A 14,762-nucleotide genomic window follows, 5' to 3' on the forward strand; every position below is an offset into this window, starting at 1 on the left:
TCGGTGCTTCAGGGCCAGGAGAACAGCCCTGCCGGCACCAGGGCTGGACTCAGCCTCTGGAATTGAGAGGGAGCACGCTTCTGCAGCTCCTGGCCGCTCCGTTGATGGAAATCTGTCACAGCAGCGCAGGAAATGAACACATTCACCGAGGCCCAGCCTCCATGCCAGCCCCCAGATCGTCCGCAGGAGTCGGGAAACGTCTGCTCGAACCTTCTTTTATTCATCGAATTACACCAGATGGAAGGAAACTGTAGATTTTCTTCACCCGAAGTCTTTCTTGAGTACCAAGTGTTTAGCGAAAAAAGAAACTCCTTCGGAGTGCACAAGGCCTGATTAAAGGCAGGCGGTCCGTGTGGACAGGTCAAGCCCGGGGCCACGGGCTCTGTGAGGAGCTCCGGTCCCTCCGGGGCACGCGTCCCCCCTTCCCCGCATGTCCTGTGAAGCCCCTTCACCTTGCTCTGCTCTCGCCTGTGTGGGCACAGCTCTCTTCCACCAGACTGTCAGCTCCTTGAAGACGGCAGCCTGTCCGGCTGCCAGCTCTACTTCCAAGGCGTCTGGCGCCAGGCTTTGTCATAGTTGATGCTTAGCTGAAAACAATAGATACTTTAAAAAGAGACCATTTGACTGCCTCTCTGAAAAGAGAACTCAAAGAAAACGCTATCAAAGGCTGGCCTGGCAGAGTCCTCCCAGGACCTGTTTGGTGTAGACACGTGCCTCTTGAAAGCCCATGTGCTGTTTGCACGCCTGCTGCAGCAGTCGCTATGTGAAGTGGAGACAGCTTTTCTCCAGAGCAGGCCGAATGTGCCCCTCCATCCCTGACGCACGATTCATTTCCGCTGCCAACTTCTTTTCATAGGTGGAGGAGAGATCAGCTTAAGCCTTGCAGTGAGGGTGCTGACAAAGAGGTCTGAGAACACATTTTATGTCAATCAGCTGGAACCACGCACTCTGTAATTGACTAAAGAAGAGAACACAGCAGTGTCTGAGCACCTTCTGCAGAGTAGACCCCCAGTCCCTTTCTCGCCCTGTCCAGAGGACGGTCCTGAGAAGTGTGCCCTGAAGTCTTCCCAGCCTCTGGTCTGCTTCAGCCACACAGTCACTGTCCCTGAGTCAAGCTGTGAGTGAGGCAGGTGGCAATCCGGCTAAATGTGAACGAAGGTGATGAAGTCTTCTTATGTCTCCATGCAGGACTCATAACACAAACCCATGTGGTTTGTTTCTCTGCAAACAAAGCCGTCAGCATGGGCCTCTTTCGCAGATAAAACCCCGAAGTAATGGGAGCAAAGCCAATACTTAATCCTGACCCCCAGGAAGGGCTGAGCAGGGAGGAAGGAGTCTCACAGACATTAAGATTGGACCCAGGGCTTCCCTGTGGTTAACAGTCAGCCTGCCAACCCAGGGGACACGGGATCAATCCCTGGTCCAGAGGACTCCACATGCCACGGGGCCACTAAGCTCGTGCGCCGCAGCTACTGAGCCTGCGCCCTGCAATGAGGGAAGTCGCCACAGTGACGAGCCTGTGCCCCACACTAGAGGATAGTCCTTGCTCGTCACAACCAGAGAAAGCCTGAGGGAGGCAATGAAGACCCGGAGCATCCAGAAATAAAGAAGCAGATAAATAAATCTTAAAAAGAGTCTGACCTGAGCTCAAGTCAGTCCCGATGCTGATAAACTGTAGCAGGCCCCTCTGGGTGCTTTCCCACCAGCAGTATTTGTGCCCAGGCAGGAAGGAGAACCATCTGCATAGAAACACTTGCTCGTTCACTAGAATCTAGCAAGCATCCTTTTGCAAAGACAGAACGGCCTGCTTCTCTTTGAGCAGAGGCGAGGCGGCTCGTGTGTGCTGCTCAAGCATTTCCACAGCGAGGCCACGTGCAAACCAAGCTGCCCGTTCACCTGAACCTCACAGCTGCCGCAGAGGTATCTGCCAGGCACTCGACTGTGTGGGAAGTCGCCTGAGCCCGGGCGTGTTGTCACAGAGAAGCGCTTACCGCCCCTGGGCTGTGCTCACGTTTCACACCTAACACACACGTTGGCTTCTTGGGTAAAAGCGCCCTCAAGCTGTCATCGTTTCAAAACCAGGACCTGATGTGGGTGCATCAGATCTGCTTGTGAGAAGGAGGAGGAGAAAGAAGAAAAAGTCAAAGAAAAAAGAATGAAAGGAAGAAGAAGGACGGATGAGTGAACTGATATCACAAATGAACGCAGGGTGTTTTCGGCCGAGGGCCGTAAAAACCAAGGCCCAGGCTGTGCTTTCCACGCGAGCCTGAGCTCCGACCCGCGTGCCTGGTGGCAGGACACACACATAGCTGGGTGCGAGGCGTGCCATGCCCAGCCACACAGGGCACAGCTCCCAAATCCCGCCTTGATGTAAGATGACCTGACAGAAGTTCCCTTTTATCTGCAAACGTTTGTGAACTCATGTGCAGAAAATTCAATCAGAGTGAATGTTTGAAGAAAAACATCCTGGAAAATCTAGGGCCTGTGGTTAAAATGCTTCTGACGTTAAAACACGGAAACAAAAGATCAGGTTTTTCTCAAGAAACTCACTGTCCTCAATTCCTGTAGTCCTTTAATTTAATCAGATAATCCTGCTTCTTTAACTTATATGCAGAGTACATCATTCGAAATGCCAGGCTGGATGAAGCACAAGCTGGAATCAAGATTGCCAGGAGAAATATCGATAACCTCGGATACGCAGATGACACCACCCTTATGGCAGATAGTGAAGAGGAACTAAGGAGCCTCTGGATGAAAGTGAAAGAGGAGAGTGAAATAGTTGGCTTAAAGCTCAACATTCAGAAAACGAAGATCATGGCATCTGGTCCCATCACTTCATGGGAAATAGATGGGGAAACGATGGAAACAGTGGCAGGCTTTCTTCTCTTGGGCTCCAAAATCACTGCAGATGGTGACTGCAGCCATGAAATTAAAAGATGCTTGCTCCTTGGAAGAAAAGCTATGACCAACCTAGACAGCATATTCAAAAGCAGAGACATTACTTTGCTGACAAAAGTCTGTAGAGCTATGGTTTTGTGTATGGATGTGAGACCTGGACCACAAAGAAGGTTGGGACCCAAAGAATGGATGCTTTCAAGCTGTGTTGCTGGAGAAGACTCTTGAGAGTCCCTTGGACTACAAGGAGATCCAACCAGTCAATCCTAAAGGAAATCAGTCCTGAATATTCATCGGACAGACTGAGATTAAAGCTGAAGCTCCAATACTTTGGCCACCTGATGCAAAGAGCCGACTAACTGGAAAAGACCTGATGCTGGGAAAGACTGAAGGCAGGAGAAGGGGACGACAGAGGATGAGATGGTTGGATGGCATCGCCGACTCGATGGACATGGGTTTGAACAAACCCTGGGAGATGGTGAAGGACAGGGAAGCCTGGCGTGCTGTAGTCCATGGGGTTGCAAAGAGCGGACATGACTGAGCAACTGGACAGCCAATTAGATAATGTGCTTTAGAATCAATCAGTCTGTAAGTTAACAGGGCCCCTGAGTCCATTGCTCTACCCACAGCCGCTTAATATTCCAGAACCGGCACCTCTACAAGCTCCTCTCCCATCACTTGTTGCCCAGGGCTTGTGTAGGATGAACAGAGGAAGTGACTGCGTGGGCATCATGGGGGACAGGGACTGGAGACCTCCTCCTACTCTGTGTCCCGCCTCGTAGGACCACCAGAAGCCACAAGCCCCGATGTGTCGTGGTCTCTGAGCCAGTGGGTATGATTTGACCAGGCGTCCTGCAGACTGGGGGGTGCTGGGTGTCTGCAAGGACCACCTCTGGCTGCTCCAGGCTTGGCTCCTGGGGGCTTGGTGGTACTCGCTATAAAGGGGTCACCCTTAGCTGACCTGCCAGAGGTGGGGGCAGGGGCTGCCACCTTTCGGCTCCCTGTCTGCTGGACCCACCACTGCCCGGGTGCAGCGGTCAGTTGTGGAGCTCCTCACTGCCGTGCTCATCAGAAGCTCCTGAAGGAGAACGCTTAGGTTCTTGGGACCTCCCACAACCCTCCACTCGGGTCTCTCCTTGTCCATCCTAAGAGCGGCGACTAATGAGAGCTGAGGAGCTTAAGTTCTTCAGTTAAACCAAGCCCCACTGCTTGGAAAAGAAAGTACATTGCCCCAGTGAAGACTTCTAGTAGAATATGCTTGCAGAAAGTGGGAAACAGAAAGCAATAGGTGGACTTTTTCTTGGTAAAATGTTAATATGTGTTCATACTAATTGGGCACCAGCTGAATTCCAACTTCCTTCAGCGCCTGTACCTGGGGGTCGAGGCCCAGCTCCCCAGCCTCTGATTGCATCATCTGAAAGTCACCAAAAAGCCTGTCAAGCAGGGAGGGCAAGGCTGGAAATCCTAGAGTGTCTTCCCTGCCCCTCAGCTCCCGATGAGCAGGGCCGGCCACCAGTCCCAGCCCCGAGAGGCGCCGGGCTGAGCTCAGGCACCGCTCGGCCGGCGGCAGGGTCCACATGCATGGACAGTGCTCATGCGCCTGAACCAGCTGACCACACTGTGGTCCGAAAATACAGGGGGGACGGCAGACAGGGCTCCTTGGACGGTGGCGAGGGGGCTGGCGGACTGGGGGCCAGAGCAGCTCTAGGACGGGTGGGTGATGCCCGACCGGGCAGCTCAGCGCCAGCAGCCTGTGCCCGGGACTCATCCTCCCTGCTCACAGCCCCAAGGCGCTGTTCTCTGAGAAAGCTGCCCCCAGGCTCCCAGTTGCCCTGTGCTCATGTGTGAGCCTGGCCCCCGGCAGGTGGCAGGCCTGCCCTTCCCCCCGTGTGGAAACCACAGCCCCCCGAGAAGTCCTCACCCCGATCTAGCCTGGCTCTAGCCTTGCACACATGCACAGCTGGAGGGTGTGGTACACGCCCTCTGTGCCTGGAGAGGACGCACCCTGAGGTCCTCATAGCAGGGGCTGGCCCTGAGCACAGTGTCCCCACCGCCGATGGCCTCTCTCTCCTCTACAGAGACTCACCTGCCCACTCACTGCCCCCTCACTTCACAGCCCGTGGGGCAGGAAGAAGCGCTGTGGACCACAGGGTGGGGTCTGATCATGGGGTCAAGTCTGATCACAGGGGTCGGGTCTGATTTCGGGGGTCGGGTCTGACACCTGGGCAGCTGCTGTGGGGGTCGGGCGGGCCGTGTGGGGCCCTGGGCCTCAGTGCTCTGCTGGATCGGGGTCCTGACTCTCTTTTATTCTAGTAAAGTATACGTAACGTAAAAACACCGTCTTGATGGGCTTTGAGTATATAGTTCAAGAGCACTCAGGACATCCACCACCACCGCCCCTAGAGCCCTCCCACCTCCCCAGACTGAGACTCTGTGCCGTCAAACACCAACTCCCTGACCCCCCGACCACTAGCCACCTCCCGTCTTGCAGGAGTGCCTTTGGGGATCACGCACTCGTGATAGCTTCATCCCAGGTCGTCAGGTGAGGTCACATCCCCCTGTGCCTGCCCAGGGTCCAGCATACAGTAAGTGCTCAATTACTGTTGCCTCCCCTTCATGGACTTGGATGCTGGCTGACTTCTCTCAGAGCAGGCACTTCAGGCCCAGGAATACCCGGGCTGTCCTCACATATCAGAACACATTTCTACAGGAAGGTTGTGGGTCTTATGTGCATTTGGTTTTGGAATCAAATTCTTAGAACATGAGGTGTGAATTCAGAGAAAGAATTCTAGTTGCTGGAGGGCGAGTGGTGCTGCGTCCTGGCAGAGCCCGAGGGGGTGCAGGGTCGGGAGGGAAGGGCCTGGCTGGGGCGGGAGACCCCGCCTTGAGGTGACTGCAGTGTGGGCTGCCGCTGAGTCACACCCACGATGTAATGTTCCGGAAGCGCCACACTTGCGTGAAGACAGAGCCTCCTCCAGCCCCTCCTCTGGGTGCCGCCCCTCATCCTGGGCCTGCGGCGCCCACCTTGTGTGCCCCCTGCTGATGGCCCCAGGAGTCTCTGCTTTGCCGGCGTCCTCTGCCCGCCCGCCCCCGCTGCCGTCTGGGGCTCCGTGTCCGTTTTCCTCCTTGGCATCCTATTGGGTGGAATAATGTCCCCCAGATCCATGTCCACGGAGCCTGTGAACGCGGCCTCATTTGGAAGCCGGTGGAGGAACACCCCACTGTGTCCCCCTCCCGGCCTGGGCTCTTCACTGCCCACACCACCCACGCAGCAGGGCCTCTCCTGCAGGACCTCTCACCGCGGACCAGGGCCTCTCACTGCAGACAAACCCCTTGAGATCCTCCGGAGAAGGGCTCAGGGCAGCACCCCAGAGCTCAAATGAAAGGAAGATGCTTCAATATTTTCTGTTATGGGTGCTGAGTTCCTGTGTCCAACCCTGTCAAAGGCCACGTGTGCTGTGCTTAGTTGCTCAGTCATGTCCAACAATTTGCAACGCATTGGACTGTAGCCCACCCGGCTCCTCTGTCCCTGGGACTCTCCAGGCAAGAATCCTGGAGTGAGTGCTACTTCCTTCTCCAGGGGATCTTCCTGACCACGGATCAAACCACGTCTCCTGTGTCTTGTGCACCGCAGGCAGGTTCTTTACCTGCTGAACTACTGCTGCTGCTGCTGCTGCTGCTGAGTCGCTTCAGTCGTGTCCGACTCTGTGCGACCCCACAGACGGCAGCCCACCAGGCTCCCCCGTCCCTGGGATTCTCCAGGCAAGAACACTGGAGTGGGCTGCCATTTCCTTCTCCAATGCATGAAAGTGAAAAGTGAAAGTGAAGTTGCTCAGTTGTGTCTGACTCCTGGCAACCCCATGGATTGCAGCCCACCAGGCCCCTCCGTCCCTGGGATTCTCCAGGCAGGAGTGCTGGAGTGGGGTGCCAGTGCCTTCTCCGCTGAACTATTGGGGAAGGCATAAATCCAGACATGAACTCTCACTCAGAACGTATTGTCTTTCCAACAGAAAACTTCTTATGCTTCAAAGCAGGTTTTATTCTTAAAGGAACTTCCACTTCACCATGGTTTGTGAGAGGCTCTGTCTTCTGCAAGAAGTTTAAAGGCAGGCGTTCTTCTCCACGCACTTTCTGTAGAGCCCAAGGCAGTGAAGGGAGCCTGGAATTTCGAGCCTGTGGCCTTGGGTGGTTAATCAGGAGCCATGCTTGCTGGATGCCATTTCTAGAATATACACTCTAGAGCCCAATCCAGCCTGTGTGACTGTGCCAAGAAGCAGGTGCTAAGACACCCCCTGTCCGAGGCCACCACCTCTCCATTGTGTTCTCCCTGCAACCGGACCGGAGGCTTGGTGTGGAGACTGCGCCTCTGGCTCAAGGGCACTGTGGAGACACAGTCAGGGAGGTCCTTTTGCTGCAGGGTGTCTCGGGAGCTGTGATGAGCTGACGGGCCTGCGACGGCCTGGGAGGGCGGCCTAGTGGCCAGTGTCCACTGCCGCCTCGAGGGACCCAGCGCTTCCCGGAGGTTTGGGAGGTGCTGACCGGGGTGCCTCTCACAGTGTCTTGCACTGCATCTCACTGGAATAGTCTTCTCCAGTCGCAGCATTCAGAGATGTTTCCTTTCCATTTCAAGAATGCTCCTTAATATCAGACCTCCATAAAAGCTCTAGGACATCCCACGGTTTACAAATGCTGGCACAATGAATGGCCCCCAACAATGGCAACTGCTCAGAACAAGCAGCAAGAAAAGTATACCATCGGCCCCACGTGCCAACCACGTGAACCGGGGCAGAGTACGAACCGCGAGTCTCATAGAACGCAAAGTCTAGGGGTCAAAATATACAAACCCCACCACAGGGCCTGCCCCAGGGTAGGTGGTCCATGGATGTAAGCGATGACTGTGTGAGTGTCGACACGACCTTAGGAACTTGTGCTTCTGTTGGCAAGAGAAGCTTTGCCTACAGGCAGTTGCGACCGGGGCCTGAAGCTGGTAGAAGTGAAACCACCCCTCTGAGGCACTCCTGCACAAACGTGCTGGGATGGCGGGCTGAGGCTGACTGGGAGATGCCGTGACCGTGCAGTCCCGCTGGTCCCTTGTTCTGCCACGTGACTCGGGGCTTTCTGTGTTCTTTCTGTCTGAGCACGGAGCCTGGGGGGCAGCAGGAAGGTGACCGAGCACACCCTCCACGGAATTCCAGCAGCGTTCTGCAGGCAGGCTGGGATGGGTGGGCTCATGGCTCAGGGGGACAGCTCTGCGTGGGGTGGGGAGGCCCCTCGGGTCCAGGCCAGAGCCGGCCGCCTGGTCCTCCTGGGGTGCACGACCTCTCAGCAGGTGTGATGAGGAGACTCAGCCCTTGGGGCACAGGAAGTGGGGAACGTGGGCTCTGCCAACTTCAGCGGGTCCCTCTGGGTTAGAGGTGGCACGGCCACCGGACCCCGACAGGCTGGCCCTGTGGCCCTCACGCTGCTCCCGCCCAGCACCTGCTGACCTAGAGACCACACCTCCCTCATCTTGTCCTCAGGGTGCACTCTGCCAGTCCTGGGACGCCCGTGGGCCCGACTCACAGTAGGGCCCTGTTTCAACCGCCAGGCAGTGGCGGGACCCCGTGCGCCCCCAGAGCTCTGCCGCCTGCTGGACGGTGGGCAGGGAGACCAGGGTGTGAAGGCGAGGCCCCACTGGCCCCTGGCTCTCCTCTCACTGGCCAGTGTCCCCAGCGCCCGAGCCTGATCCTAGCATGCAGTATTTGCTGGATGAAAAGAGACCAGCCTGGCTTCTCAAATGCATTACTACAAAGAATCCACAAGGAGAGAGACTATAATCTGAGCACCATTTTTTAACCTTCATAAGATTAAAACCATCGCTAAGAGACATCTGATGAAAACGCAATAATTTGCGCATGCGTTATTTCATTATATTTCATAAGATAAAGTGACTAGAGCAGCTTAACAAGTAAGAGTCTTTAAAGACTTAATATCTCAAAGGGAAGTTTTCATACTCAAGCTTTGGAAGAGAAGGTTGATCATAAAAACATGAACGAGCTCATATAAATTCTGAAACCAAGGAACGTGTGATGAGCACCTGTAAGCAAATCGGGGTTGGCTTAATTGAATCCACGGCAATGCTGCTGCTGCTGCTGCTAAGTCACGTCAGTCGTGTCTGACTCTGTGCAACCCCATAGACGGCAGCCCACCAGGCTCCCCCGTCCCTGGGATTCTCCAGGCAAGAGTATTGGAGTGGGGTGCCATTGCCTTCTCTGTCCAAGGCATTACTCATGATCAATTTATTAAGCTGTTAGACTCAGAACAAAATTTAATTTAAAAAGAGTCACCTGCCAGAAGTCAGCCACAGTCGAGGGCAGGGGTCCTTGGGTGGCGATGTACGCGGGCTTCCTGGGGTCGTGGTCCATCTGCAGAGACAAGAGCACAGGAGGAAGATGAACTCGGGAAAGGTAGGGCTGGGTAGAGCCGGGGCCCTGAGTCCTGCGCTGACAGCCCCCAGGCCCGACACACACCACCTCTGTGGAGGCCAGAAACCCCCGGCCCCTGCCAGGCCTCTCCTGACCTAACATCCCCCAGGATTCTAGAGGGGCCTGGGGGCCAGTGCCTGGAGTTTAGGGGGGCTTGGGGCCGGCGCCTAGAGTTTAGGGGGGCCTAGGGGCTGGGGCCTGAATTTTAGGAGGGCCTAGGGACCTGGTGCCTGGAGTTTAGGTGGGGCCTGGGGACTGGGGCCTGGGGGCTGGTGCTTGGAGTTTAGGGGGGCCTGGTGCCTGGAGTTTACAGGGGCCTGATGTCTGGAGTTTAGGGGGGCCTGGGGACCCTCTGCCTGGAGCCTGGTGATGGGGCTGAACGTGCTTCTGACATGGTAACTGAGCCGCATCAGTAGAGTGGAGGCCAGCCAGAGACCGGACGCCAGGGCATCAGCCAGGTAGGGGCCGCGTGAAGCGGGGCCGAGGGGAGGCAGGGAAGGCACCCAGGTCACCCACGTGGCGACAAGCCCACGATGACTGTGACTGCGGAGGTGTTCCACTGGCGTGTGCGGCCTCGATGGGCACCACTGCCACACACAGGGCTCAAAAGTGATGCGGCTGAGGCTGTCACTGCGGGCACTGGGCTGGGCGGAGGGCGGGCATTGCTTGGACCTGGAGGGGCCCAGCAACAGTGCCTCCTGCCTCTCAGGATGAGGCAAACCCCCTCCCGTGCTGCTGTGCTGCTTTGCACCCCTAAAGGGCCCAGCCGAGCCACTCGGGTCCGAGAGCCAGCCCAGCAGGCACTGGTTGGGGACGGGCCCAGGCTTCCAGCAGCACATTTCATATTCTCTTTCCACCTCGCCAGACAAGGACCAAAAACAAACAAACAAAGGAGAATGCAGCGGTGAGCTTCCTGGCTGTCCATCTGCCTGCTGGCTCCGAGAGAGGAAGTCTGGCTTAAAAGACCTTCATTAGAACAGTTAATTCCAAGACTAAGCAGGGAAAAAACATGAGAACAAAGCCTGGAGCAGCAAATCGGATTAAATCAGACGGTGTTCTCCCTCTCACGCTGGTGTCCCAAGAGGACAAGGGAGGGGCCGGGAGAGGTGTCAGCAGGACGTCCTCCCTGCCCCGCCTTGGGGACCACAGAGACATCCCCCAGAAGAGAGCAGGAGGGTCTCCGCTGGGTGTCAGGCGACTGCTCACTTATCAGACATACAGTCTCCTTTATTCTTTCCATCCAGCACTGGTTTTTACTGTTTTGACACCAGGGTTTGAGGAAAGAGTTAAAACACTCCAAATTTAAAGGTACTTGTTAAGAACTCATTTCCCAACATGGCGAAAACAAGAAAGGTGCCACCACGCACGAGTCAACGGTGACACGTGATGATGTCGGCTGGGAGCCCCGGGGCACCTGAAGGCCCCTCCGAGTCTGGGTCTGAGAAGGGCTCGTGTCCCCTTTAACATGCATCCGGTGTCGCCTGCCCATCAGCACTTTCAGAGCCCACGGCTGTCAGTCTGAAAGGACGCCCCCAGTGCGCCTTATAATTATGTGCACACGAGAGCGGGAGAGAGCACAGGAGAACAGACGCGAGTCACTCCATCAGCACAGCAACGTGACGCTAGCTAAGGGGTGGGGGCAGGAAAGAACGCTTTCTGTGCATCTAATTTAGTGATTCGTAATTAAAACTGGAAATTCACAACAACACACAATACAGGTAAAATTACGTTACTCTTGCTGAAAGCCCCAATTAAAATGTTTCAGTGGGAACGTGCTTGGCAGAAATAAGGAGTTTTGATGTTTAAAATATGCATTTGTTGGGGGTGACAGCTATTTACAGGGACCCTGTTTCTTCCTTGCAAATAGTTCTGCATGAAAAGTATAACCCCACCTCCTTTTCAAATGTGCTTTTTTGCCCAAAGCAATTCAGAGAGCAACGCATTTTAAAATCCTTCGCATGTACAACCCAGCACATTTAGCTGCTTTCCCAGTGAGAAATATGTGATTGAAAGCAAACATCGGATCAGGGTTTCAGGAGGTAAATAAGGCCTCCTGTGGGGAAAGGTCTCCATGTCACTCCGTTGCCATCAACCCGAGCTGGAGATGGGAGGATGTGGGGTTGGGCGCAGGGGGTGCGTGGTGGCCCATGTCACTCCCCTCCCCCTTGACTGTATCACGTGGCTGCCGCTCGGAAGGCAGTAAATGATCACAGCGCGGCGACCTGTGCCACCAGCTCAGCAGTCGCTCGGAGGACAAGCGCCATCGCCGCATCCCGCGCACGTTCTGTGAGTGTTGCAAAGAGGAGGCCTTGCTCGTACACGGCAGCCTCTGTCCAGTTTTGTGCAGCGGTGACGGAAGGAAAGTAAAGCAAGCATTGAACTGAACGGCAGAAGCCTCAGCACACTGAAGACCTGCAGGGCAGGGTGGGTGCGGTGACTGGAGGGAATCGCCAGCTTCTGGGAACACGACTCCTCGCGCAGGTGCGCTGGCTGCCGCCCCGGCGGCTGGGTGAGGGCGTCTCCACCGGCACTCCTGGGGGGGATGAGCGTCAGCTTCCGCTGACGTCAAGGCTGATCATCCCCCGTCTTCCTCACTTCTCTGTAGCACATTTTCATCTGTATGATCGCTGTGGCCACACAAGGCGCCAGGACCGTGGGCAAAGTCAGGCTCTCTGGCTTCCATCTCAGTGTCTGTAAAATGGGGTGGGAGGGGCTGGAGAGGTGGGATGTGGTCTCTACGGGTCCTTTAGCTCTGAGATTCTGGGATTTTTTTTCAGAAAAAGTAGACCCCCAAAGTTTGGGTTGAGTCTCATGAAGATGCCACCTGGATAACCGACACGGACTTACTGTGTGGCACAAGGAACTCTGCTCAGTGCTCTGTAATAACCTAAATGGGAAAAGAACTTGAAAAAGAAGAGAGACATCACTTTACCAACAAAGGTCCATCTAGTCAAGGCTGTGGTTTTTCCAGTAGTCATGTATGGATGAGAGAGTTGGACTCTAAAGAAAGCTGAGCACCGAAGAATTCATGCTTTTGACCTGTGGTGTGGAGAAGACTCTAGAGAGTCCCTTGGACTGCAAGGAGGTCCAACCAGTCAATCCTAAGGGAAATCAGTCCTGAATATGCATTGGAAGGACTGATGCTGAAGCTGAAGCTCCAATACTGTGGCCACCTGATTTGAAGAGCTGACTCATTGGAAAAGAGCCTGATGCTGGGAAAGACTGAAGGTGGGAGAAGGGGACGACAAAGGATGAGATGGTTGGATGGCATCACCAATGTAATGGACATGAGTTTGAGTAGGCTCTGGGAGCTGGTGATGGACAAGGAAGCCTGGCGTGCTGCAGTCGATGGGGTTGCAAAGAGTCAGACACGACTGAGCGACTGAACTGAACTGAGATACATGTATATCCTTAACTGAATCACTCTGCCATACACCTTAAACTAAGACAGCATTATTAATCAACTATTCGCCAATATGAAAAAAAGACATAACCTGAACCAGGGTGCCTGAAGGGTATATCCCTAGAGATTTGGTTCAAGCTGTAGGAGGAGAGTTATAATAGAGCGACTAGCTCTAATCTGCATCAGAAAATGTACCAATATTTCCCTGATGTTCCGAACAAAACTCTTCTTAAAAGTTAAGCCTTCAGTATGTTAAGACAAGGGCACCCATGTCCTGAAGCCTTGAAGAGTGACCTGGGGAGAGGCTGCGGGCTGGTGTGCAGGTTAGTGCAACTTTGGTTCTGCCCCCGGACCACTTATACTTGCTTTTCATAATATGCAGAGCAAATTTCACACATGGTTTCTAAAAACTAGACCCTATCAGGCAGAGTTTTCAAGCCACTTTTCCAGATACCAAGTCTTACGGTGAGAGTTTGCTGGGAAACTGTAGTAAAATCAGTGGGAGAGAGTGTGGCTTATGAACTTGGATTATTTTAATATTCTTACGAGTTGAGATTTAAGAAAAATAATGGATATAAACTATAAGTGGGCTTCCCAAGTGGCGCCAGTGGTAAAGAACCCACCTGCCAGTGCAGGAGGCATAAGAGATGTGGGTTTGATCCCTGGGTTAGGAAGCTCCCCTGGAGGAGGGCATGGCAACCGGCTCCAGTATTCTTGCCTGGAGAATCCCACAGACAGAGGAGCCTGCTGGGCTACAGTCCAGGGGGCCGCAAAGAGTCGGACACGACTGAAGTAACTTAGCATGTACGCATGCCAACTATAATTATAAATATATGGATGTTCACTTATAAATCTGAAAACCAAGGAACTGTCCCCCCTATTTGGACAATTTATTGTGATGTTCAGTGCATCTGAGCAGGTATTTTCTGAAGAGTCAATTTGTACTATTTAAATTTGTTAAATGAACTGAGTTTAAAAATTAAACAATGCTCCGCCTTTAATACTAAACAGAGGAGTGAAGAGTAAGTTTAATTTCAAGTGTCACTGAGATGCTCAGACTTGCCCCTGGTGAGGAACGTGCATGCTCTCACAGCAGTGGCAACAATATCCCTAGTCCACGCCCAAAAGGGACTGAGCTCGCGCGTGGCTGATGGTTTCTCTCCCAGAGCTTCCACAGACTCTGGTGACCTCTGATTTCAAAGCAGAGATGGCACATTACCTAGCACTGATGGCTTCCCTGAACTTTAATGAGGGCTAAGTACAAATATGACGGGTGTAATGATTGTAGTATTGTTCTGCACAGCTGGGGCTTCTTGGGCTCTAACCGTAAGCTTCTTATTCAGCTCTGCCAGGAAGCTGGTTGTCACGGGACCGTCAGTCATTTCAGGGAGAAGAGGAGTCGAGGAGTTCTTCTAATCCATACTTACACCCCAAATATGAACAGAAAGAATCGTGGGGCAAAATAAAAGGAAAACATAAAAAGACACTGAGAAATCATATCTCCCTCCTGGCCTCACCTTCTGACCCATGCCCCTGCCCCATCTTTGGGCCTGGGAGGCTGTTCTAAATCTCTGCAGGAGAGAGACGGGGAGGGTGTAGGAGTGGGGGGCTGGGCAGCTCAGAGAGGAGGGGGCAGTGATGTGGCCTCCAGCCCCTTATCCTCCGCCGGTCCTAACTAGCCTGAAGTGGCCCAGACTTCTGAAAGCCAGACGCCATTCAAGGGGGAGAGTTGGGCACTCCCACACTGAACTCCCGTCTCTCAGACTTGAAGGAATGTCTCTGCGTGTTACGTGTTCATTCCAGGGAAGGAGCCGAACAGGACAAAGGCTGCTCCCCGCTTCTGCAGCCCATCACTGAGACCCGGCAGGCACAAACCCCAGCCTCATCGGAGGAGACATGGGGAAATCAATGGGGCTTTCGCTTGGCTTTTTGAATTAGAATTGATGGAAAAATACCAAACTCACCAAGAGTGTTTCCTGAGAAGACTGACTGAAGGGCCC

The 14,762-nt window shown here is 54.1% G+C and overlaps 1 protein-coding gene across 1 annotated transcript in view; it reads right to left on the reverse strand.

Moving 5' to 3' along the window:
* PTPRN2 (protein tyrosine phosphatase receptor type N2) overlaps nt 1-14,762 on the reverse strand; it is a 624,228-nt gene that overhangs the window by 35,582 nt on the left and 573,884 nt on the right. The window contains exon 17 of the mRNA XM_069587259.1: nt 9,222-9,299. Coding sequence (XP_069443360.1) covers nt 9,222-9,299 — 78 coding nt within the window. The remainder of the gene's footprint in view (nt 1-9,221; nt 9,300-14,762) is intronic.

This window comes from Ovis canadensis, chromosome 4 (genome assembly GCF_042477335.2).
Source record: "Ovis canadensis isolate MfBH-ARS-UI-01 breed Bighorn chromosome 4, ARS-UI_OviCan_v2, whole genome shotgun sequence".
Lineage (NCBI taxonomy): Eukaryota > Metazoa > Chordata > Mammalia > Artiodactyla > Bovidae > Ovis > Ovis canadensis.